Below are 26095 nucleotides of genomic sequence, written 5' to 3' on the forward strand. Positions count from 1 at the left end.
TTATTTAAAGTATTTATTCTCTTATAGGATGTTCTCTTGTCTTCCTTTATGCCTTATAAGAGTAAACTCATTTAAAAATGAGAGTTTTGTGCTCTGGAATACCATACTTCCCTTTGTGCTCCTCAAATAATTTCCTTAGTTCCTCCATATAGGTCTGATGCAGCTCATCAATCTGCTCCAAGGTCGGGTGCTGAGTCTGATGAACAGGGATTGGGCGGCCAACTGCAAAAATAGACAATGCATCATCCAGGCGGAACCGCAGCCACTCCACCGCAGCCTGCTGCCTCGAACGCACAGCTCTGGACAGATCTGCCAGTCAGAATCCCACACGCCTGCTCGCTCCAATCCCTTTTTCATTTTACTGGCTGCCTACAGTGGTCACGCCATTCCATTTGATAACAAATACAGAACTTTCCTTCTCAGCAGACACTGGATTGTCAGTACCCTGGTGGTTCTGACTTTGAGTCAAATGACTACTGTACTGAACGCAGCTGTGAGGTAAGTAGACATAGCTGTGTGTCCACGTCACCAGCATCCTCCTGCTAGTGCAGCAAGGCAACGGTACTCTCATTATTACTGACCGCGAATCCTTGCATCATAGGACATCCTTCTAGTCTGACTCTTTTTAATGTCTTTCTAAATATTAATAATTAAAAAGTATATATCTTCCCAGCTAAGTATCTATACTGGGGAAACACACATAATCACAAGGATTCTACTGTAATAGTGGATAACTGAAAAAACAACTAAAAGTCTCCATAGGAGAGTTACTAAATAAACCATAGAATATCCATTCAATGGCATCCAAATGATAGAATACAAATATGTGTAAACACACACAAATACACACACAGATGTCTAAACATATTAAGAGGAAAAAATAAGTTGTAAAATAATACTGTATGATCCCGTTTATGCAAAAATATTTCTATTTCTAGGAGCACTATAAGTTTTTAGTGCTCAGAGAAAAGCCTGGAAAAAGAGACAAACTGAAAACAGTTACCTCCAGGGAGGGAGACAGGGAAGAGGGAACTTTCACTTTGTATTATATCGTAGCGACTTTCTACAAATGAGAACGCATTGGTGTTTTGCCTGTATAACTACAAATATACTAATTAATTAAAAACAAATCTGGCAACTTCTATATATATTTTCAAAGGTGTTTATGTAATAAAAAATATCTCACTTGTCTCAGATTTTGAGAGAACACAAAAACACACTGGCTTTGGTGCTTGCACTCACTGCGCCCCCTGCTGGTCTAATGCTGCTAGTGACGCCAATGGTTGAAAACGTGGGTAGGGGATGCTGGAGCAGGCAGCAAACTGCTGCTCTGACCTTTGATGAGTGCAGGGATGAGGTCGAGTGGGCTCTAGGCAGTGAATGGGACTCACAGGGGAGGGGGGTTCCTTTGTCCTACCCTGAGTCACCCTGTGATACATACAAGGCTCGGATCCATGTCAGTAATAGAAGGTGGTTAGTTAAGACAAAAACGAGCACATGCGAAGTCAGAGAAGGAAGAAAGTGACAAATGACATCAGTAGAGGAGTTAAGGGGGCACAAAGAAGGCAGTGATACACACACACACACACACACACGCACAGCCTTACTGTAACACTAATATTCTGAAATCGCTGAGTATTGAACCAGATACAGACTCAAGAAGCTCATGTGCAGTTTTCTTTGATAGCATGAATGTCAAATTTATACATGGTACACAACAGTCCTGTTTAACTCCACATAAAGAACTGGAGACATAACCATCTCACTGCCGGCTGCGGTTGGAAATACAGACCAGCAGAGGCTAATGTATTATGGGTTGGGACCGGGAGCTGGTGTTGCACAAATAGCACCAGGCTGCTGCGTTCTAGTTCCAGCTCACCAGCAAGTGCACTGAGCAAGTATCTTTCTCTCTGGCCTTAATATTCACAGGCATAGGATAAAAGAGTAGAACTCTGTGATCTTGAAGCTTTCTCCCAGCTCTGAGCTTTGCTGTTTGAAGAAAAAATTGAGAAATCTACTAGCAAACTTGTAGTTTTATAGAAATAGCTTCTGTTTTCTTAGTGAAATTATCCCAATGGCAGAAGTCAATGTTACTATTTGGGGCAAGGGTAGGGGACTCACAAAGAGACACAGTGGTCTAAGAAGATGAAGTGTGTTGTTCCCAGCTGACTTTAACTAGGACTTGTGCATTCTGAATAGTGAGTCTTCTTTCCTGTGAGCTATCCTGCAGTTCATTTCAGCCCTGTTCTTTTCTCATTAATAGTTTTATTATATTTCAAATGGTTCTTCCTGAGAGCTCAAACATGCCCATATATAATGAATTTGTCATCGTAAGATTTTTCCCTTTAAACTGTGAGATGAACATAGTCTACTTGTCTTTTCCTTAATCACTTGTAGAGAAACCTAGGTGCTGAAAGTTCCTAAACTACACATACAAACGAAAACCCAAGAAATTAAGATTTGAACCCAGCACTTCTGCCCTTGACTCCTACACTAACCCAGAACTGGGTTAGAGAGTAAGAAATCTTTCTCAATTGATTTTTAGGGCTAAAGCCTGAAGTGACAAAATAAAACATGCTCATCATGATCATGCTTTTACTAAAGCACTCAAGGAAGCCCTTCTCGGTAAACGAGGTTGAAAGCTACCAAACAACCTCCTATTGTGAGCTCAGTTCCAACATAGCTACTCTGAAGCTAAACTGTATCTGTATTGAAAATAAAGCTATTATTTATCAAAGGTCTACTAGATGACATTCAATCAAACTCTCGGAACAACCTAACGAGGCAGCCATTGCTGTCGCAGTCTTATGAATGAGAACAACGGGTGTGGGAAGGTTACTGAGCTATCCAAGGAAAAACACCATGAACCTAAATGGCAATGTCAGAAATGTGAGACTCTGCAGGGAATGGGCTCCAGCCAAAAGACAGCCAGATGAGGACACTGATGTATCCACACTCCCTTGTGCCTGCCACATGACCAGAGGATGGTCTCTTTGCCTTCTGCATAAGGGAGGGCAGATGGAGAGTACAGCTGATCCGGGCATTGGCTCTGAAGCCCTCTACCTTGCTTCATATCCCAGCCGTATTGCAAACCAGCCCTAAGCCCTCTGGCCCAGCAATCAATTTCGGAGGGGGGGAGGGGGCTCAGCTCATATCAAGGACCTTGTTATAAGCTTTCATCACCTTTTACTCTTACTATTATTAGAACTCAAGGTCCTCATCTAAAACCAGGATAAAACATATCCCTGCCATAACCCACTCCAGTGTTGTCTGAGTCAAATAAAAAGATCTACCTGGAATTATTCTGTACTGAGGTATTGCATACTGGGGTATTCTGAAAAGGGTACCTGGAGCCCTAGAAGACCAGAATTCGTGCTCTCCACAAAAAGGAGATATTTTTAGTACTAAGGAGAAGGAAAAAAATGTTTTAAACATAAGACTAAGATAGCTGCAAATGGCTACAAAACTCTCTTTTAAAAAACACAAAGAAAAAAAAAAAAAAAAAAACAGAAAACAGCTGCATCAGGCAACAGGCTGCTCTTGGAAATAGAACTCCTTGCCCTGGAAAAAAATCTGCCAACGCCTACTTGTGGCAGAGTCAGGAATCATAGCTCTTGTTTATGTTTCACTGCTTTTTATAGCTGGTATGCTCAACTGTTCCATTTTCCAATTCCATCTAACAATTTGAGATTCGTTCTACACTATTGCCTTACACAGCAATCATCCTCCGATTTCTACAGTGCTGTGCTGTGTTTACCTAAGACGAAGCAGCTTCGTGGGCCATGGTATACACAGCGGGAGAAGAGTTTGGAAATGGGCATTATGTTCTTCTCATGGAGGTAAAGAGTAGATCTTTCACAATAGAAAACGTCTTTGCTCTATTTTTCTTGAGTTATAAAGATGCCGTAGAGTTTATCACTCTAATACTCTCGTGCACAAAGGGCTCCTGAGCAAGATGCTACGGAGCTGCACCCTAGAGAAAGAACAGGCAGGGGCTGTGTGGCCAAGGGGGGGGGGGTGAGGGGAGCAGGAACCTGGGTGCCAGATGAAACCTGAGCTCAAATTAGGGTTCACCTCTGCCTTACGGTGGAGGCTCAAAAGATGCCCAATCTGTGTGTGTGTGTGTGTGTGTGTATATGTGTATGTCCACACAGATACACCTACTCATGAACATTCATTGAGCACTTAATATGTTGTCCTGAGCACTGAAGGGTGGCAGGACATGCCACTCCAAAATATACCACTTTAGCACAGGGATTATATTGAGGTAAAGGCACTTAAAAAAAAACAAAACCCCACACGTACAAGAAAGGCTCTCTAACCTCCCCTTTTCTTCCAGAAAGCAGGAGATAAAACTCCTATGTAAAAGATGCCCTCCCTATACCAGGAGGGAACATTCTTATCCCCAGAGACAGGGAGTCAGGCCAAGAGAAATCTGTTCAGACCTTGTTAAAGTAACTCTTAACTTCTTTTGATCTCCCCATACATTTTTGCTGCTTTTCCACAACCGCCTTTCTTTGTTTGACCTAGTATATAAAAAGCCCCAGCCCCTTCTCTGGGGCATCATTTTCTTCTGGGGGCTCCCCTGTACATGTAGAAACCTGTCTGCTTTTCTCCTGTTCCTTCATGTCAACTTAATTCTCAGCCAGTGACCCTAAGAGGCCAGAGGTCAAGTTCTGCCTCCCCAGCAGCACCATGCTAGTGCCCTTAACATTATCTCTTTCAATCTCTTTAATTTTACAGTTAAAACTTACATTAAGTTCCCCTTCCTTTTTTTCTATTTTAGAAAATCTCTTGGCCTGCTCTTTTCCCATTGGAATATAATAATGACTTGAATCATAACAGACTACTTTTGTCCTCCTGTGGTTTCAAACCAGTATTTTAAATAAAGTGCATTCCTTTCTCTTTTTTATCTAAAAAAACCAAACCTACAGGAAGAATACAATAAGTACTTGCATACCCCTCATCTAGAACCAGTTTCTAACATTTTGTGCACACATACATATACATATATGCCTATGCATTATTTCTATTTTTGTAGAATCATTTGAAAGTAAGCTGTGGACATCAGTGATTCAATCATGTGAATCATCCCTAAATACTTCTGCATGGATTACCTAAGAACAAGAACACTGTCCAATACAATGACAACATTGTTATACCCAAGAAATGTGATCTCCTCACATTATTTTGTACTGAATCGACATTCAAACTTTATCAATCATCTCACTAATAGTTGTTTCCCTGCCCCCAATCCACAACAGCTGTTGTTTGTCTATGAGGGCCCCTCCTTTTTGTCTCTCACCACATTGATATTTGTAAGGAGCCCAGGCCAGTTGTTCTGTACAATGTCCCACAATCTGGATTTGTCTGATTATTTCCTCACGATTTGATTCAGATTAACATTTTGGTGAGTATACTCACATGGGGAAACTGAAACACATTTAAAAGCTCTGGACAAGCTGGTCAGCAAGCCTCCTGCTCTGTATACCAACCTGCCCCTGAGTTTACAGAGTGCTTTTGCACGTAGCATGGCATTTAATCTCCAGAATAACCCTTATATTATAATTGTCTCTCCTTTTATAGTTGTAAAATCTGAGACGCAAGAGAAGATAAATGAAACATTCAAAGTCACTCAGAGTCGCACCTTAAATGCACATCACTTCCTTCTGTATATCCAGCTGGTGTGTAATAAATGTCTTCTCAATGCCAGTATCAATCTGTGTGTGGCTGGTGCCTAGGCATTAGCCACAAACCCTCCTGGCAGGCCTACCAATGGAAAGAACCAATTTCTTTATAGTATTATCTGTATTTTTTTCAATGTTGCCATAAGAATAAAAATGAGAAGGTACTTCTACCATATCCATAATCAGAAGACAGGCTCAGGAGTTAACAGAAACTCTGTGAGAGCCTTGAGGCTGGAAGCTATGGGCTGGGAGCCGCTTCCATGCAAACATAGCTGGTAAGTCTGGGCATCTGTAATTTGAACAATCTAACATGGGGAAGAGGGAAAGCTCTTCTTTCTGCTAAAATATCAACTAATAAATATAGAAGGAATGCTAGAGTTAGAAATTCACCAGTTTGCAACCATGACTGACTGTAATCATTCATTCAAGTGAGAATGACCAATGGATATTGAAAGTGTCAAGTAAAACTTTGAGTGATGGGATAATTTTACATGTCTTTAAGTAACACTACCTCTGGGTTATTTGTTGATAATAAAGAGAAAAAAAATGTTTTCCTTCTAGTAGAGAAACCTGGCAAACACCTTGCCCAAATGATCAAAGTTAATATTGCCAGCAATGAGACAAATTGAGGTCTCATGCCTCCTGATATAATCCACTGAGAAGGACACAACACCATTTCTGTGCAATTGTTGCCAAAAATGCATAATATACATAATATAATCATGATGACATATACATAATATAATCATGATGACATATACCAATCTGAGCTGAGGAGCATTCTACAAAACAATTGACCTATACTCTTCAAAACTGCTCATGCCATAACGATAAAGAAAGGTTGAAAAACAATTCCAGCTTCAAGGAGGCTTAAGAGATATGAAAATGAAATGTAATACATAATCCAGCTCAGGGTAAAAAATATCTGTCCCCCCAAACAAAAATAAATAAATAAAATAACACTGCTAGCAAGGAAATTATTGAGACAATTAACAAAATTTGCATATACACTGCATACTATTTAATAATACTTTATCAATGTTAATTTTCCTGAATTACACTGACGTCATGGAAAAAAATATCTTGTTCTTAAATGACATACATAAAAGCAATTAGGAGTAAACAGTCATCCCCCTGTACTGGCTCTAATACTTGAATTTATTAATTTACCTTAAAATTTCTAATGTGTACTTATTAGATTTCTAAAAACTTAAGAATTACAATCAGACAGGCATAACAAAACACTAATTTGTTTATTCACAAATGTCTCTTAAACTCCTACTCTGTGGGAACTGGGAACAGACAGAATAAACAAGACGAAATCCCTGCCCTCAGGGGCTCTGTAATACAGAAACAAAAAAAGCAAGTTCCCTGAAGCAAATGTGAGTCTTTAAGCAGTTTCTGAAAGTCTAAACTTATTTCAGTCCTCTCTCCTGGTTGTCATGATGAATGTGACATTTAAACCAGTTTCTCTCCATTATTATGTAATGAAATATAGTGTATATGAACATTTTATTGTATGATGATAAAGTGATAACAGCATTCATAAAATATGTACATACTACTTGTGAAGTAGTATTTGTGAAGAAAATATATACAGTAGCAGCTTCTTTACAAATTATGGGCATTGAGAATACCCCTTAGCAAAGAGAAAAGAAAATTTTGATGGAGGATGCACAAAACCCTGATGCCTTAGCAAGATAATGGTGTAAGAAATATGCAGGGAGGGTAACTGTGATCTGAATCTGGCACTTTGCATTTAGTGAGATCATATTTTTAAGGCGATGTAATCAACAAGACACAAACACACAAAACCATTCTAGATTCTAGTATTGGTAAGAATCATTAATGAAATGAACTCTCTGGTTGAGGTCCCTGATGGAAGAGTGGTCTAAGAATCTGGGCTTCTCTGGACACCGGTGAGTGAGAGGATTATAGCCACAATGATGATTTAGGATGAGTCCAACTAACAGTTATTGAGTTCCCATGATGTAAGGTAGAGTTTATTTAAGTCAATAAGTTCAATAAACTAGAAGAGGGAACAGAGGGGACACAAAAGAACTTGCCGCTCTGAGATGCCACCTGAATCCTACCTGGGGTAGAACTAGGAGAGCTCATCTCAGGGAGTGAGCAAGGAAGCAACTCTGGGTCTCAAGTGCATTGATTCAAAATAGACATGAACACAGTCATTTACACCCCTATTCCGGTATCCTTTTGTGTTTTATTCTCTGTGGCATTTGATTGACACATGGCTTTACTTTTATTTACAGAATTGTAAATATTCTATCCCCCACTTGCGTTATTTCAAGTAAATAAGTTTTTACATACACACAGTCTTGAGGGTCTGGTTCTCACAAATCTGGGTGCACTAAATCATCTGACTTCAGTCTATACCCCAAGATCATGACAACTGAGTCTTTATAAAACGTACATATTCTTAGCTCGATTTTTTTAATGCTTCAAATAATAATGGTATATTGAGAATGCTACAGACTAGAAATCATTGTAATTGTTTGGGGTTAGGTAAGTAGAGGGAAAGACCGAAGCCATTTCCCTTATTCTAAATTGGTAAGAGAAACATATTAGACAAGTGTGAGCGAAAATAAGAGCTGTTGTTTTCTGGTCTTTAAAACTAACTCAGATTCAGTAATTCCACTGACCCTTGACCAATTAAGTATTTGTCAGTAGGGGTATAAAAAGGCTACACTCAAATGGCAAACCACTTTATTTTTTAAAAAAAGCTTAACCTAACTATGTGATAATTACAATCATTTAAGTCAACAGAATATACTTGCTTTCAATATTTACAACCTATTTCATGTGAGCATATGAGCTACATTTAATTAAACTTTCAGTTCCTAAAACCATGCCTTACGATTTACTTTATATCACCCCCAAACCCAACAATAGTACTTTGCATATAAGATCAAAAATGATTAATTAATATCATGCCAAAGAAGTGTAACCAGCTTATCTTGAAAATACAATTGCAAACTTAAACTTATCTCAGTATTCCTATTACACTAACTCACTGGCAGTCTGTTAACATTCCATTTGCATTAAACATACCATTTAAAGATACCATCATGTGACCACTGGTGAATGCAAAGCTCTTATAAACTGGTGGTAGTAAAATCCTAGTCTAGGGAAACAGACCTAAAAAAAAATTTGACTATATTTGAATTTCATTTAATGGGCTATTCATGGTGAAAATACTTCCAGTTTCATATAAAGTTTATAGTTTTGTTCATTCTACTATTAGCATGATGCTCAGCACTTTCTCATTTTCATTCTCAAGTTCCCTTCCATGTCCTTTTAGCAACATGAGCTTCACCTTACACCCCCTCCCAATTCCCCTAACATGCAATTTTTTGAAATAAAATTAGTCTACATTAGAATGCATATAAATACAGCTAATAGCAAAAAAAATGCTCTTGAAATAGAAACTGATACCAATGTGAAGAACATGAGGAAGACAACTACACAGAAATTTTCATCTATTGATAGACTCTGATTAACCTGTCATCAAAAAATTGCCATGGGCTGGGCACGGTGGCTCATGCCTATAATCCTAGCACTCTGGGAGGCTGAGGCAGGAGGATGGCTTGCTGTCAGGAGTTCAAGGCCAGCCTGAGCAAGAGCGAGACCCCGTCTCTACCAAAAACAAAAAAAATTACCACGGTGTGGTGGTGAGCACCTGTAGTTCAAGCTATTCAGGAGGCTGAGGCAGGAGGATCACTAGAGCCCAAGAGTTTGAGGTTGCAGTGAGCTATGAAGATGCAACTGCACTCTACCCAGGATGACAGAGCAAGACTCTGTCTCAAAAAGAAAAAATTGCTATGTTATAATCTGCTATCACAGAGAAATGGATCCATTATAGAGTATTAGAAGCTATTTCTAAAATTGGATTCTACCTGTAGTCCATAGCACTATTCTTGAAAGTAATCAATTCCCATTCCAGCAGAAAATGTAGTCATTTCATAAATAAAAGGCACACTGTAAATGAAACTCAAATAACATCTACAGCATTATTATTTCAGGAAGTTCTTCCTCAAAGCCACTTCTCTTGCATTAGTACCTCAATCAGTAACAGTAAACATTGCTTAAAGTAAGATAGTAATTTTACTCATTTTACGTACATACCAACAGTGTGGATAGGTATCCTATAAGGCATTAGGCCAAAACTGTACTGAAAAACTCCTCTGGCATGAAACAGGGGCAGAGTAAACCCCATAATCTTCTGTAGTTTCTCCTGAACAGTTCTAAGCCATGAGCCTTCAGGATTGTTAACTTGTTTAAACAGTTCATTTTCACCAAAAGAAAACACTGGGACCAAATATGCGCTGTAAATAACAAAGGGGAAGAATAAGAATTTTAAATGAAAAGGATTGAAATGATTTATACTGTCTAGCTGACTTTTACAACAAACTCCTAAAAATTTTTAAATCTGCCCAAGCCTCCCTATATTGCTAATTTCATGTACAATACATTGAAACTGCCTTAAGCCTGAAATCCTTTGGGGAGGTACTTTCCTAGGCTAGCCATTGATGAAGTTTTATTTTACAGAAAATCAGGGCTCCAGGAAGCTTCTGTTTCATCTACAGCTTTGGCTGGTTTTTGTTCATTTGGCAGGAAATTTACACTGTGTATAAAATTTTGACTTTTCTTTTGTTATTCCTCTTGGTTTGCTTTTAAGGTTCAGTTTAATTGCAGAATCCCATGGTGTTGAGCTACCTTAGCAAAAAGGACATATTCTATTCCCCAAGAATATCCATACCTGCTTTTATTATAAGATTGATTTAGAGGAGGTCTTTAAGGACTAGAGAATCACTTTACTTCTTTGTGTTCATTTAATAATGTCTTAATTTTCCTGACCCAGCTATGTTATACAAAAAGCCACTTACCCATGAGTCAAAGCAATTTTAATAAATCCTTTCCGCTGGCGGATGAACAGAGTGAATTTTCCAGGATGGGCCTCCAGTGATTCTTCTGCACCCCCAAGGACAATGACTGAAATGTTTCCACCTCCCTCCTTGCTCAGCACATAGGACACGCTTTTCTTGGAAACTGAAACTGCTCCTTAATGAATAAAACAAAAGTGTAATGAATAATGAATTATTCTTTTTTAAAAAATTACAAAAATTTTATTATAATATTCCATGGCAACAATAAACATTTTAAAAACATTTCCTACACTGCTTACATTTGGAGCACTTTGCAAGTTTGTAATTTTTTCATAGCCAAATCTTTGGTAATGTATTCCATTAGGAGGATCTAACATTTTGGCAGATTAAGTCTTTAAAATGTCACCTGATCATCACTAGGTCTACTGCTTGTTTGGGCAGGTTGTGCACTGCTCAACTCTACAGGACTCCATTCATATTGCTAAATAAAAGGTATCCCCCACAGAGTTGTTCAGTGTACAACCTGCACAGCTGTATGTGATGGCCTTGATCACTGCCCTGGCGAATCCTTGCTCTGAACCAAAAAGTATATCCTCCAAGAGATTGCAGTAACACATAATGGGCTGTTTTCAGATATTCTATACGGATCATTATTTGACAAATGATATACATTTATAATATAAATGGTTTCAAAAATTCAGACATTTGAAAAATAACTAGATCACTTGCCAGATCTCTACATGGTTCCAAAATGTGTAGTCTGTCTTTTTAAAACTGTTACATAAGGTTTGGTCTGTATATCGGGCTTTTCCATGTAAAAATAAAGATTTCTTTTCAGATCTTACATGTACTAGGGACTCTTGGAGGAAAATACAGAATAGAATAAAGATAAAAATACAGACCATTCATAACCCACATTTCAGAGATAATTGCTTTTTAATGTTTTATGTTTCCTTCCAGTCTGGGTTTTATCCATTTTTTTCAGTCATAACAGAACATGTTAGACACGATTTTTAAAGACAAAGTATGCTTCATCTCTTGAAGGAACTTATATGCTAATTTTGCTGTAGGTTTTTTATTACTGAGGGAATGTAAAATTATAACAGGATTCTGAATGACCAAGCACTTTCTTAAGAGAAGAGGCAGAGAGGGTAGTGGATTAGTAGGTAGAGAACCTGGGCCTGCCTAGATGGGTTTGAATTTTCACTGAGTTTGAGGTGTGCCATTCTGCTCTGCAGGCACCTGAGTGAGAGCTGGATGTGACTCTTCCACTGGAGCGAGGGCCTCTTGGACTTCTAGACACCTGGCTCCCCTAACTTGCCTCTGGCCACGTCTAAGTTCCTCCTCAGGTTCCCTGTCTTCAGGCCATCCTGAAATGCTACTATTTCTTAGGGCTCCTTCAATATCCTCTTGCCTTCCAATCTCATCTATACCCATAGATTCAACTACCAACTATGTGTGTTGAGTTCTCCCAAATCCATATCCTGGGAGATCTTCCTCCTGAGGTTCAAGGCTCACATCTCCAATGGCCAATGGCCATCTCTCCCTCAAAGATACCTCAAACTCCCTGTCTCCAAATCCAAAGCATTAAGCTCTATCCCAAAGTGGTTCCTCTTCCAACATTACATATCAAGGTGAATGGGCCCATCATCTATCCAGTCACTGAAGCTCTCTCTTAGCCACCACGTTGACCGGTCACTCATTCATTTATTCCAAAGCATTCACTGAGTACCTGCTACAGGCCAGGTACTGTGCTAGATGCTGGTAATAAGGACAAAATACAGTTGCTGCCTTCATGAGGACAAATCAATCACTAAGTCTTGTTGACTTTATCAAATATGTTTCATTTTGGTCTCCTCTTCTGTATGTCTACCATCACAGCCACTGGGCTAGTTTAGCCCTTGTCACCTCTCCCTTGATCACTCAATAGGCCCCTTCCATCACCACTGTGTCCAGGCTCACCTCCCCACTACCTCTCTCCAAGTTGCTGCCGGAAATCTTTCTAACATGAAAAACCCAAGCAGGTCCTTCCTTTGCTCAAAATCCCTCACAAGTTGCCTGTGGTTTATCTACCAGATAAAATCTAAAGTCCCCTGCATGGTATATAAGACTGTTGTGATGTGATCCCTGCTACCTGCCCAACCTTAATGGGTAGACAGAAAGGAACATGAGCCCTGAAACACTGCCTGCTCCAGCTGACATCTGGTGAGTACAGATGCATCAAAATGCATCAAGAGGGATGGACTGCAGGTGGGATTTTTAAAAACTTACAGCCACAGAGACCTCATGGGTAACAGCAAAACAGACAGCGGTCAGAAAGGACTTTGAAGACTTACTGGTTCCTTACGATGTGAGGTCTGGGGCATACGTCTGTCAGTATTTTACACCCAGAGAGACAGCCATTAGGGAAGGTGCAGATTACACGGGTGGGCTTGGACCAAGGGCTGTCCTAGGAAGTTGGTTCTGGGAGGCACTGAGAACCCTCTAGACTTAGAGACAATGACAGGCTAAGCCTCCACTTGCTACAAGTTTGAGTATTCTTATTTAACTTTCAGGTTGTAGCAAAGGAAAAGAATTCATGACGTCATAAACCAGTGGTGGCAGACAGTTTTCATCTCAAATGCCTACTCTAGAAAATAGAAGTGACTCTGGGGCACTATATGGAGAAACAATCTAAGATGGAGTATTTGTGTCTGATGTGGTACAGAGAGGCCAGTAGCCACAGCTCTTGTGCCATGAATTTGCCACACCCGCCAACTCCACTATTTGAACTCACCTGTGGCTATACCACGAATCAGCAAACAATATATTGCAAATAGATTTCTGTGCTTTTTTGAAATTTTTGAAATTTCCCCTTAATTTTCTTCCTTTTATAAAACTATAACCTAATGTATGCAAAACAAGGAAGAGAAGGGATGTTTTCCCCCCGTTTGGTAGTTAAGTGGGGGCCAATGCACCCCTGGAGGGCTGATGCCAGATTTTTTGGCAGTTTGGAGGGTTTAGTGCGCCCTCTAGTGTGTCCTCGAAGCCCAGGCTGGACTGAGTTCCGTTTATGGGTCCGGAAACAGACACAGGACCGGAAAACTCAGCCACGGATCCTGGTCCTTTAGTGCTGAGTGACTTCCTACCAGGTATATAATGATGATAGTGACTTGAGAAATTAATAGGAAGTAATAAAAATCTGGGAGAATGCCAGAATGGAAAATTCCATCACTATGCCACTTATTGATCCTGAAATTAAAATTCTTCAAAGAGTCTATCTACTTTTCTTTATATCTAAGAAGTATACAAACAATAGTTAATATATACAATGCTCATAAATATGAAGCACTTTTAAGTCACTGTATGGAGTTCACAGTTCATCAGTAAGTTGGTCAAGTTGGAAAACCAAACAAATTGGGCCTCCTAAGTTGAAGTGAGAACTATCAACCACATCTTAGCCTCTGTACCTAATCTTTATAGCAGTTCACATTAATTTTATTCCCAGAATTTGCAGAATTATGGTTTCACTAATCAAAGGGTCTTCCATTGGTTTGGAGTAGCAGAGTAGAATGGCCTCTTATTTCCAAACCAAGTTATATTTAACCAGGGAAGAAAAAGACAGCAAGTTGAATATGTTTCGCTTATGTCACTGCCGTTACTTCAAGACACATGGAGGGTAGTTTCCATTTCTTATATTCATCACAGCATGCAAAGTGCCTCTAAGGGTGTGATTTATCATTTATTTGGTCCATGATTGTTTTCTTCCATATCTGGATATACAAAATGCAGTCATTAATGTATTCTTTCATCGAGTTAGTATTTATTAATATTATACACATCTGTGTTCCAGGAACCATGCTAGATACTTGGGATGGAACAGAGAAAAAGATACAGTCTATGTCATCCTGGCACTTACATATGAAGTGCCAGATAGGGACGAGGACACGGGGTTTTGCTCTAAGAGACTATAAACCCAGGCGGGTCTGGGAGGGAATGTTTTATGTGTTCCTGCCACCCTGAAGCACTGTAAAAACAGTGACCTGCCATCACTTACCAACACTCATCAGATATTCTCGGAAGAGAGGACACCCGAAACAAAACGGGAGCATTTGAAGATACGCGGTAAAGCCGGGAAACAGCTTCTTAAAGTCTGAATAATTTGTACAAAAATTTCCAAAGGCTCCAGCCACAAGTACTCCGTGAGGGTGAAATCCAAATATATAGTTGTGAGTCGGATCCAAATCCTGAGTTTTGATGAGCTACAGCACATTCATATTGTGATTAAAAAAAAAAACAGTTCTCTTATTAGTTTCAAATGAAAAACAAAAGAATTAGTTTTTATGTCAAGAGGAAAAGGAGAATGTGACTCGTTTTAGTGTCCTGGGTTGGAGCTGTTTGCAAATTTCTAAACTGTCTTGTTAGCCTAGATCCTTTCGGACACACAGTCTTCTAAATTTTGGAAATTCAGCTTAGAATTCATTTAGTAACTTGAACCAAAGTGCAGGCTTTATCCCTGCTATGGCTGAATGTGTCCCCCAGAAAGTATGTGTAAAATGCAATAGTGTTGGGAGGCAGGGCCTAATGAGAGGCGGTTAGGCCATGAAGGCAGACTGAACTCATTAATGCCATCATCACAGGAGTGGGCCTGTCATCTCAGGACTGGGATCCTTATAGAAAGGTGAGTTCCCCCCTCTCGCCCTCCCTTGGCCTCCCACCTCTGCCACTGGACGATGCAGCAAGAAGTCTCTTGCCAGATGCCAGCAACTTAATATTGGCCTTTCCAGCCTCCAGAACTGGGAAAAATAAATTTCTTTTCTATAGAAATTACCCAGTCTCTGGTATTCTGTTAAAGCAGCACAAAACAGACCAAAGACTTCCTTCTGAAAAGGAAAAAGCTTGAGATACATGTGATGAAAACAAATTTCCACTCTTCTACCAACTCAAAATAATATAATAACTTTATAAAACAATTCTACTCACATGAATTGGAAAATAGTTCTTAAAGTACCTCCAAACAGTCCAATTTCTCACCCAGTTTGATCTCCTGCCTCCTTGCTCTGGAGTATGCCAGTCAAAGTAAAGCCATGTCAAATAAGGGATGTAAAGGAACCAATAGTTGTATATGATCCATACCACAATGACTCCAATGCACACCTCTGCTGTAAGAAAGGGAAAAGCCTCATGGAATCAGGGTCAGTGAGTATCCGCACACTGCATGTACAATCATTGGCTCTTGGTTGGGGGATTTGTTACATACAAAGTACATTAAACGAACCTCAGTTCAAGTGAGGTCACAGAACAAGACAGTAATAACATAGTATTATTTAACGTTTATTGGATGTTTACTATATGCCAAGCATTGTACTGTGTACTCTGCCCAGGTATTTTCATTTAATCCTCATATAGCCACAGTACCGATAAAGTAGCCACTGTACTCCTAATGTTCTTTTCATACAAGAGCAAATGGAGGCTTAAAGAGAAGTTAAGTGAGTTGCCCAAGTCACACAGCGTATAAGTGTTGATCTGTCTGAATTCAAAGTCCACCCAGTTAGACATGGTCCTACATCGCCTCCCTGACATGATATATGGAGGGATCACTGCAGATGGAAGGGATGTAGAGAATTTCCTACTACAGGAAATCCTATCTTCCTACCTTGACTGAGCAGCCATTATTCACGTGCCCATGAAGAGGGCACATTCTAGCAACAAACTTCATTTTCAGGAATTCTATCGTCAAAGACAAAAACAACAAAGGAGGGATTCTTTAGATCTTAGCATAGATCATTTCTTGTAACATTTTATAATGAGAGAGCAATTCTAATTATTTTTGTACCTAATAACATAGCTTCAAAATACATAGGGCAAAAACTGACAAAACTTGACTTGGGTAGTAGTGAACACGATTGTTCACTTTCAGCTGGGTGCAGTGGCTCACACCTGACAGCTCCTGTTTCCAAAGGCTGCTGAGGGGATGAATAAGGACGCACAGAGCTAGTGCTCGACAAATGGAGCCATTGTTATAATAATTTTCTTTACTATTATACATTTGGAGAATGCCAAAAGTAGAAGCAGACAGAATATCAGCAATATTCCTGTCACTCAACAAAAACTGTTAAAATTTTCCTTTTAGTCTTTTGACAGGGTCTTGGTATGCTGCCCAGGATGGCCTTGAACTTCTGGCCTCAAGTGATCCTCCTACCTCAGCCTCCTTAGTAGCTGGGACTGTAGGTGTGAGCCACTGCTCCAAGCTAATCATACTTTTTAAAAATTCTATTTTTCATCACTTAGGGTTATCTCACATCAGCTGTTTCATATTATAACCTCTTCGTAAATGTCATTTTTAATGACTGATCAACATTCCATTGATTGTCAGTGCCAATTCAACCATTCTCTTAGTTTTGAACATTTGTGCTTCTAACAAATTTTTATAAATGTGCTCTATAAATGTAGTCTTGCATAAAATTTCCCACATTTTGATTTACTTCCACAGGACAATAGGTGAAATACTAGATCACTAAGCAGAAACGCCTTTGTCATTTGATGCACTTTAATAACTTGCTATCCACGGAAGTTGTTCTAATTTAAATTCCTACTCTGCACATTGCACACATTTTGTTTCATATCACAAGCAGTACCAAAATAGTTTTTTTAAATCCCTTGATTCTAATTTGGATTGAAAGAAGAAAACATTACAAAAACTAGGTGACTAGATAACCTCTATTTTCTATTTTTATCTCATTAAGCGATCCAAGGTAACTTGGTTCCTCTAAATTGGAGTTCAAAGAGAAGAGGAAGATATGAAAGTCTACACCAGTACACTGTGTAGCTCTCAAAACTGATACTGATACCATTTTAAATTCTCTAGATTCACAAACCAAATTGAATTGAAGGCCTGATTGTAGCTGGGTTGATTTAGGTATATTCTGGATTAAAAACCACAAGTCAGTCCCCTATCACTTATACTCTATTTTCATTTAACTCCTATAGATTCTATTTTCTCTACATTGTTGAGGAAGCTGCCCTCAATTTTTTTTTATTGAAGTGAAATTCACATAAAATTAACCATGTTAAAGAGAACAGTCCAGTGGCAATTCACAATGTTGTGCAACTACCACCTCTATCTAGTGCCCAAATACTCCCATTATTTCAAAATAATTAAGAAATTATTCCCCAATCCCCTTCTCCTTTGCTCCTAGCAACCACCAATCCGCGTTCTGTTTCCATGGACTTATCTACTGTGGATATTTCACATAAATGGAACGGTACAAATACATGACCTTTAGTAGACTTTTGCTTAATATCAAGTTTTTTTTTTTTTTTTCTGAGACAGAGTCTCACTTTGTCACCCGGACTAGAGTGAGTGCCATGGTGTCAGCCTAGCTCACAGCAACCTCAAACTCCTGGGCTTAGGCGATCCTACTGCCTCAGCCTCCTGAGTAGCTGGGATTACAGACATGCGCCAGCCACCATGCCTGGCTAATTTTTTCTATATATATTTCAGTTGGCCAGATAATTTCTTTCTATTTTTTAGTAGAGATGGGGTCTCGCTCTTACTCAGGCTGGTCTCGAACTCCTGACCTCGAGCGATCCACCCACCTTGGCCTCCCAGAGTGCTAGGATTACAGGCATGAGCCACCGCGCCCGGCCAACATCAAGTTTTTGAGGTTCATCCACGTTGCAGCATGTACCAATACTTCATTCCTTTATACGGCTGAACAACATTCCCATGTACGTCTGCACCACAATCTGCTTATTCGTGCACCTACTGATGAAGATTTGGGTTGTTTTGGCCGCTGTGAACAGCGCTGCAGTGCCCCAATCACTGTAACAGTACTACAAGTCCCTAACGAATAAGGCGAGGTCAAAGTGTGCACATCATCATTAAATTTAGCATCACCAATAATGGGACAAAATGACATGATGCCTCCTGATAGGATTTGATGGAAAATACCTTAGCCAAGTCCAGATTGTGGGGCATTCTACAAGATAATTGGCTGGGGCTGTTAAAAACAAAACAAGCTTTTAAAACTTTAAAAAACAAGTAAAAGGTATAGGAACTGGTCTAGCTATAAAGGAAAAGCTGATGACAATTAAGGAAATTCGAAAATGAACCGCAGAGTAAATAAGATTACTGTATCCCTGATAAATTTCTTGGGTATGATAATAGGATTTTGATTATGTAGAAAAATCCTCGTTTTTCAGGAGATACACACTATAGTATTTAGGGATGAAGTGCCATGATATTTACAACTAAATTTCTTACTAGTGAATGGCTTAACAGCAACAACAAAGAGTGTGCTTATGGGGGTGAGGAGGGAGAGGGGGAGAGGAAGGGAGAGAAAAGGGAGGAGGGAGGGAGAGAGCGTACAAGTGCACAAATGTGGCAAAATACTAAAACGTTCATGAATATAGATTTTAAAATGTGCCTTTAAACTTTTATTTTATTGTGATAAGAGTACTTAACATGAGATCTACCCTCTTAACAAATTTTAAGTGTATAATATGGTATTGTTAATTATAGGTACCACATCTGCAACATAATAAAAAATATATATTTGGTGTCTGCCCCTAGTTCCTGGCACAGAGCTCCTAAAATCATTTTAATTTCCTGATCAATAGTGATGCTAGGTGCATCTTTTGTTCTAATATTTGGTCTTTGACCCTGTTTTCTGACACTGAGCTCCTAATCCCTGGGAATTTCCTGGGTAACAGGAGCATCTTTTGTTCTAATGAGGCAACTCTTGGTGGGGTCCTGGAGGGGGCTGGTCACCAGAAAGACCAAGCCATGACGGGAAGCTTGGGACTTCCAGACCCACCCCCATCCTCCAGGGAGGGGAGAAGGGCTGGAAATGTTCTTTAATAACGGTTCGTGCCTGAATAATGAAGCTTCCATAAAAATCCAAAAAGCACAGGTCTAAGAACTGATCTAGCCATAAAGGAAAAGCTGAAGACAGCGTTTGGAGAACTTCTGGGTGGTGGACACATCTACGTGATGAGAGTGGCACACCCCAACTCCACAGGGACAGAAGCTCCTGTGCTTGGGAACCTTCAGGACCTCAACCTATGTACCTCTTCATCAGGCTGTTTGTACCCTTTATCATATCGATTATAATAAATCAGCAGACATAACTATTTCCTTGAGTTCTGTGAGCCATCATAGGAAAGAAGCCCAAGGAGGAGGTTGTGGGAACCCCCGATTTGCAGCCAATCAGTCAGAAGCAAAAGTAGCAACTTGGACCTGTGATTGGCATCTGAAGTGGGGGCAATCTTGTGGCTGAGCTTTTAATTTGTGGGATCTAATATTAGCTCCAGGTAGAGGGTGTCAGAATTGAATTGTAGGATACCCAGCTGGTATCTGGAGAGTTGGAGAAGGGTTGCTGTTCCAGTAAAATCAAGGAAGTAAATTTTCATTTTTCTGTGAACTAAAGACTTTTGGCAAGGAGTGGTGGCCAGGTCTGTGGCTTTTGGAGGGCCCTTTAGGGCGTACATGGACACTTCCATCTCTGCAGCTCTTTAATGACTTTTCCCCTGCTGTCAGCCTTCCTGACACAAATGCACTCACCTGTATATTTACAATAAGTGAAATTGTTCTATTAAATTTCCATGAGTAACCTGCATCAGAAAATCATTGTGAAAGCCATTGAAAATTTATCTACTTGCAATTAAGAAATAATTTGGCCGGATGATGTGGCTTGTGCCTGTAATCCTAGCACTCCGGGAGGCTGAGCCAGGAGGATTACTTGAGCTCAGCACTTCAAGACCAGCCTGAGAAGAGTGAGACCCCACCTCTACCAAAAATAGAAAAATTAGGGCATGGTGGCACATGCCTGTAGTCCCAGCTACTCAGGAGGCTGAGGCAGAAGGATCACTTGAGCCCAGGAGTTTGAGGTTGTAGAAGCTATGATGATGCCACTGTACTCCACAGAGCCATATTCTGTTTCAAAAAAAAAAAGAAAAGAAAAAAGAAATAATTTAAAATATTTAACTTTTGTATGTATCCTTCCCATTCTCATTCAAGAAGCTTTCTTTTTTTTCTGTATGAAAACTGTTTCTATACTTATTTTAACCATTTAACATAGTATGGAGAAAGTAAATGGAATTCAGAGGCAAGCAAAACACATTAACATTTCTTTTCCTTCTTATTCCTGGAGGCATTGTATTCCAAAACACCAATCAGTGTCATCTGCAGAATATAAGAATGTAAGTGTGTAGTATTCTTTTGATTTTTAGGATTTATGGTTTTTTGTTTTTTTTTTTTTTTGGGAGACAGAGTCTCGCTTTGTTGCCTGGGCTAGAGTGCTGTGGCATCAGCCTAGCTCACAGCAACCTCAAACTCCTGGGCTTAGGCAATCCTCTGCCTCAGCCTCCCGAGTAGCTGGGACTACAGTAATGCACCACCATGCCCGGCTAATTTTTTCTATATATATTTTTAGGTGTCCAGCTAATTTCTTTCTATTTTTAGTAGAGACAGGGTCTCGCTCTTGCTCAGGCTGGTCTCGAACTCCTGATCTCGAGCGATCCTCCCACCTCGGCCTCCCAGAGTGCTAGGATTACAGGCGTGAGCCACCTCACCTGGCCAATACTTAACTTCTTGAGCCTCGATTTTCTCCTCTAAAAAAATAAATACAATAATCCCTGCCATGGGATAGTAGGTAGAAGACAGTCAATAAATATCAGCTTGCTCTTTTTCAGTTTTCCACTTTTCAGTTAGCAGCTTAGTGGCATGCCAGCTACTAAGTAATGTTTCAGTTTCTTGAATATTAAGATTGGATGACAGGTACTTAACATTTATCTGAAGGAAACAGTGTTTGATTTCATGACTAAATGAAACATTTTGCTATTTAAAAATGTATCCCAAGTACTAACAGCTTAAACTCACTTCCTGGTGGTGGCAAGAAAATTGCCTTCCAGGATTTTGATTTAGAGATCTTAAAATACATCATTAATAAAACTTCTCATCACCACCAGAAGTAACCATGATATTGATTCTTTACTTGAAAATTAATAATTCAGCGGAAAGAAGTTAACATGTATCCTTCTTTTCCTGTAAGAATTAAATAAATAAACATGTTTCTATTTCATATGTCAAATGTGTGAAACAAAAACATTAAAATGAATTGTCCACAGAGCCACAGTAGTTTGTTTCAAATCGGGCATGGTCTGTTGCACACCTGCCATGTCCCAGTCGCTAATTCACTGGCATGTGAATTCAACTTCCCACTACTGAGCCATGTGACCTCGAGCAATTTACCTCACCTTCTAGTTGCCTCATTTGTAAAATGAGGACGGGGTAGACTCTCCCTCACAGGGTTGCATGAATTAATACTCATAGGGATCTGTGGGGTGGATAACTCCTCTTCTGGGTGAAAGAGTGGGAATAGTCATTCAACAGGTACTCCTCGTGTATCTTCTATGGGCCAGGCACTGGCCGGGTGTTCCCTCACCAAGCTTGCAGGCTAGAATGGCAATACAGATCTTTCTCAAATAACCACAGCCATGCACAAATGCAAGCAATGGTAAGTGCCATGAATGAAAGGGACAGTGGCTATCAGATGTGCTGAATGATCAGCTACGAAGGCTGCAAACCATTAAAAGAAGGTAGTTTAGCGGTTAAAACCAAGAAAGACTTTGGGTGGAATACTTGGCTTTGCATCCAGGTCTTCCAACTACTAGTTCACCTCTTAGTTCCCTCATCTGTACAGTGAGTGCAGAAATAGTCCTTACCATATAGTGTTGCTGCGAAGACAGCATAGTTAACAGCGGATGTTGCTTAGAACAACACATGGCACATAATAAGTGCTGGAGAAGGTTTTCTGTTTTTATCTCCACTGTCCTTAGGTCCACAGCAAAATGGAGTATAATGTTATCAACCCTGCCTCGCCATGTGGCCTGTGAGGACTTGATGAGTTAATGTTTGGAATTACTTTTTTCAGTGAACACTAGCAGCACACTAGAGTCACCTGGAGAGTTCTTTAAAAAAAAAAATAGCCGGATGCACAGGCTCCATTCTGGAGCAAATGAATTAGGAATTCTAGGCGTGGAGCCTGGGCATCCACATATTTTAGAAGCTCCTCCAGTGATTCGTATGTGCAGCCAGGGTTGAGAAACACTGATCCAGGCATTCAAAATGTAAAAACAGCTTCAAAAGTGTAAAACTCCACGATGCAATGAGCTTAATATTATTGCCGCCCCAGCAGTGTACAATCCATGATCTTTCAGCATACAAATGATTTTAGACTTCAGAAGAGTTTAGGTTCCCACAGAAGGGGTTCCCCAAAATTCTTCTCTCCTCCCACACCACCCTCATTTACGCCAAGAGCAGAACAAACACAAGGGAGAAAAGCGCTCATGTAAACTCCTTTGCACCGTTTAATGACTCGGCTCACGTGCGTTTCACGGGCTTAACTTGGGAACCAGCTGTAACACACTCCTGGTGCCAGAAAGAAGCCACTCCATCCAACGCCTGCCCAGATGGGTACCTTTCAGCATCCGGGAGATATTAAACACGGAAAAGTCAACTATGCTATTTGTCATGAGGGTGGAGAGACCAAGGAATTGGGTTTTTAATCCTTAGGCATTACTTTTCCATTTATGAATCAACAGTTCGAGAAACGAATTTACCAACTTTTTTTTGAGGGGCTAACGTGCTCAAGTGCTCTATTGGGTCGTGGTTACATTTGGGTGGATATAGCTGCCAAAACTCATCGAGCTATTTATCATCTGTACCTCTGAGTCTAGGCAAGGTTCACCTCAATTTTAAAAAACAGCACAGGGGGACATAAATCGGTAAACAGCCGCTTGCTATGAGTTTCTCGTGGAGAAAGAAACCAAAGAGGAGAGTCCACGCTGGCCACAAACGCCCTCTTTGACCCGCCTGCTCTGGCTGACGGGGAGCGAGGGTTGGAAGGTTCTTTGCGCGTCTTGGGCAGGGAGCGTCCCGCAGGGAGGGGACGGAGCCCGGGCACCGCGGCCCGGGGCGCGGGGTTCTTACCCAGCAGCAGGAAGGACAGGACCCACTGCAGCACCGCCGCCGTCTGCAGCCGCCGCGCCAGCGGGATGTTGAGCGGCGCAAACTCGACCTTCATGGCCCGGCCCCGGCTAGGACGGCGCCCACCGCGGCCGCCTGCACCCTCGCTGCTCCGTAGCGCCGGGCACTGGGCGGGCGGAGACGAGGAGGCTGAGGCTGGAGGGCAGGCGGGGACTGGACTTCGCCCTGCGTGGGAGGGCGCGGGGCTGGGGCTGGGGCTGGGGGCTGCCAATCACGCGCGCCTGGCGCAAGCGGGGCCCCCAGAGTCCGGACCCGGGAGCAGCTGCTGCTCCCCGGGCGCTGGGGAGATCACGCCACGTAGGGCACGAGGGACTGCAAGCGGGGTCAGCTGGCGGCCGGCCCGAGCCTGGCAGCGCGAAGTCCTGGCGCCTGATCGAGGACCTGAGAGCGCCACTAGGATCTGACCATTCCTTGTTCAGCTGATCGATCGCCGTGCGCTTGCCTTCAGCATCCGCCCTTAAACCCACCCCTTCCTCCAGAATCCTCTACGACCAGGGAAGGGTTAATGTCAGCAATCGCGCACCAGCTGGAGAAAGGAGCGGGACTTAGTTTCTTAGCTTATTGGTCTATGTCCAATACCACCCCAACCTCCAGGATGTGGGGGGCCAGGGACCTGGCTTCCTCACTCCTGTGTCTACAGATTCGTGAACGAGTCCTGGAAACCGTTCATTTATTCAAACCACATTTATTGAGCACCTACTATCTGGCGAGCACCATCCTAGGCGCTGGGGAGACAAGGGATAAAAAAGTCATCCATCGTCTTGTTCAGAGAGTACAGTATGAGAAGAAACAGACATACACAAAATAACTACACAACTGGGTGTGTAATTACAAGTTAGACCCTACTGTGAGTTACTGGAAAAAGATTCTAGAACCAAGACTACAAGGTCAAGGAGGTGTCTGAAGAAGTGCCCTGGACTCGAGCTTTAATGATGAATCTAGTGAACTGAGAGGGTCGTCCAGGCAAAGGGAAGCACAGGTGCAAAGGTCCTGTGGCTGAAACTGAAACACCAGTATAGTGGGAGTTCAGGGAACAAGAGTGAGATTGGGGTGAGATGAGGCAAAAATGGTGGGCAAGGGCCAGACCCTTGCAGACTCTGTTTAGGGTTCAGGTATGTACCCTAAGAGCAATACAAGACTTTGAAGGGTTTCAATTATGTGTTAAATGGATAGATAGATTCTAAATAGTGCCTAATTCTTGTGGGCACCCACTACATTTTCTTTATAAATATTAATTACCGTAGAGTTGGAAAATTCCAAGTGGCAAGTGGCTGTCAAGTCATTGCTGGAGAGGATTTGGAACAAGGCAAGAGGACAGCCTTAACTTCCCCTCCCCTGCCATGTCCCTTTCTCCTTTGACATTCTTTTTTTTTTTTTTTTGAGACAGAATCTCACTCCATTGCCTGGGCTAGAGTGCTGTGGCATCAGCGTAACTCACAGCAACCTCAAACTCCTGGGCTCAAGCAATCCTCCTGCCTCAGCCTCCCAAGTAGCTGGGACTACAGGCACTCATCACACCTGGCTAATTTATTGTTTCTATTTTTAGTTGCCTGGCTAATTTTTTTCTATTTTTAGTAGAGATGGGGTCTCACTCTACTGGTGTGAGCCACCGGGCCTGGCCTCCTTTGACATTCTAATACAGAGAAAGTTGGATAAAAACAAATACCAGGATGACTTGGGGGATTGTTTGTGGCTTTTTGTATGCAAAACTTGTTTATTTGGGGTTTTTTCTCTAGTTAAGAAGTCACTTTCTTATTCCCTTTTGAATTTTTTTCCTTGAACCCTTTCCCAGTGCTAAATGGGGATACTACGAATACACACTGTCAGACACTGTGCAGAGCACTTCATAAACCTATCTCGTTCTACAGCAACCCTACAAAATAAGCATTAGCTCCAGCTGTGCAGCAAAGGAAATCACACAGCCAGTAAGCAGCAGAGTAGAAAGATTCAAACGCAGTTTTCTCTAAAACCTGGAAAAACTAGTCATCCCTTCATCAACTGAATCAAACATGAAACAAACATTTATGGAGCGCCTGCTTTGCATTGGGCATTCACGCAAAAGAATTCATATGCATTCATTCATTGGCTGTTTGAGGAAAGGCTTCTATGTGTGAGACTCTGGGAAGGGAGTAGGGATGGACTAACAGTGGTGAATAAGAAAGGTCTCTGTCCTCCTGGGGCTCACAGCCTAGTTACTGTGGGTTAGGACTTCAACTTATTTGGAGAAGCGGAGACCACAATTCAATTCATAACAGCAGACGTCAGAGTTCTGAGAATATCCAAAGTCATTAAGATTAGAAAAAAACATAAGGTGTGAATTTAGGTAAGGAAGAGAAATGGTCCAAAGATTCCTGCCTGGCACACAGAAGAGGAGATAAGAAAGGATGTAGGATGAGTATAGAGGATGGTGGCTTGGCCTACTTGGAAGCAAGAGAGAATACAGATAGATTTGAGATATGCATGGGAGATATAAG

At 41.1% G+C, this 26095-nt stretch overlaps 1 protein-coding gene across 4 annotated transcripts; it reads right to left on the bottom strand.

Annotated features, from left to right (window-relative positions):
* Positions 1–23740, bottom strand: MOGAT1 (monoacylglycerol O-acyltransferase 1). Of its 4 annotated transcripts, none has more exons than XM_045558871.1 (6): positions 23565–23740; positions 15554–15729; positions 14628–14832; positions 10592–10766; positions 9831–10030; positions 1–222 (listed from the first exon to the last, which is right to left on the bottom strand). In XM_045558871.1, exons 1-6 carry the CDS (start codon positions 23656–23658, stop codon positions 68–70), a joined length of 1005 nt encoding a protein of 334 aa, XP_045414827.1. In that variant the 5' UTR covers positions 23659–23740; the 3' UTR covers positions 1–67. The 4 variants fall into 4 exon arrangements, with proteins under 4 accessions (XP_045414827.1, XP_045414829.1, XP_045414828.1 ...); XM_045558873.1 differs by having other exon boundaries at positions 15707–15732; XM_045558872.1 differs by having other exon boundaries at positions 15605–15732.
* Between the last annotated feature and the right edge of the window lie 2355 nt (positions 23741–26095).

The sequence above is a fragment of the Lemur catta genome, chromosome 8 (genome assembly GCF_020740605.2).
Source record: "Lemur catta isolate mLemCat1 chromosome 8, mLemCat1.pri, whole genome shotgun sequence".
Lineage (NCBI taxonomy): Eukaryota > Metazoa > Chordata > Mammalia > Primates > Lemuridae > Lemur > Lemur catta.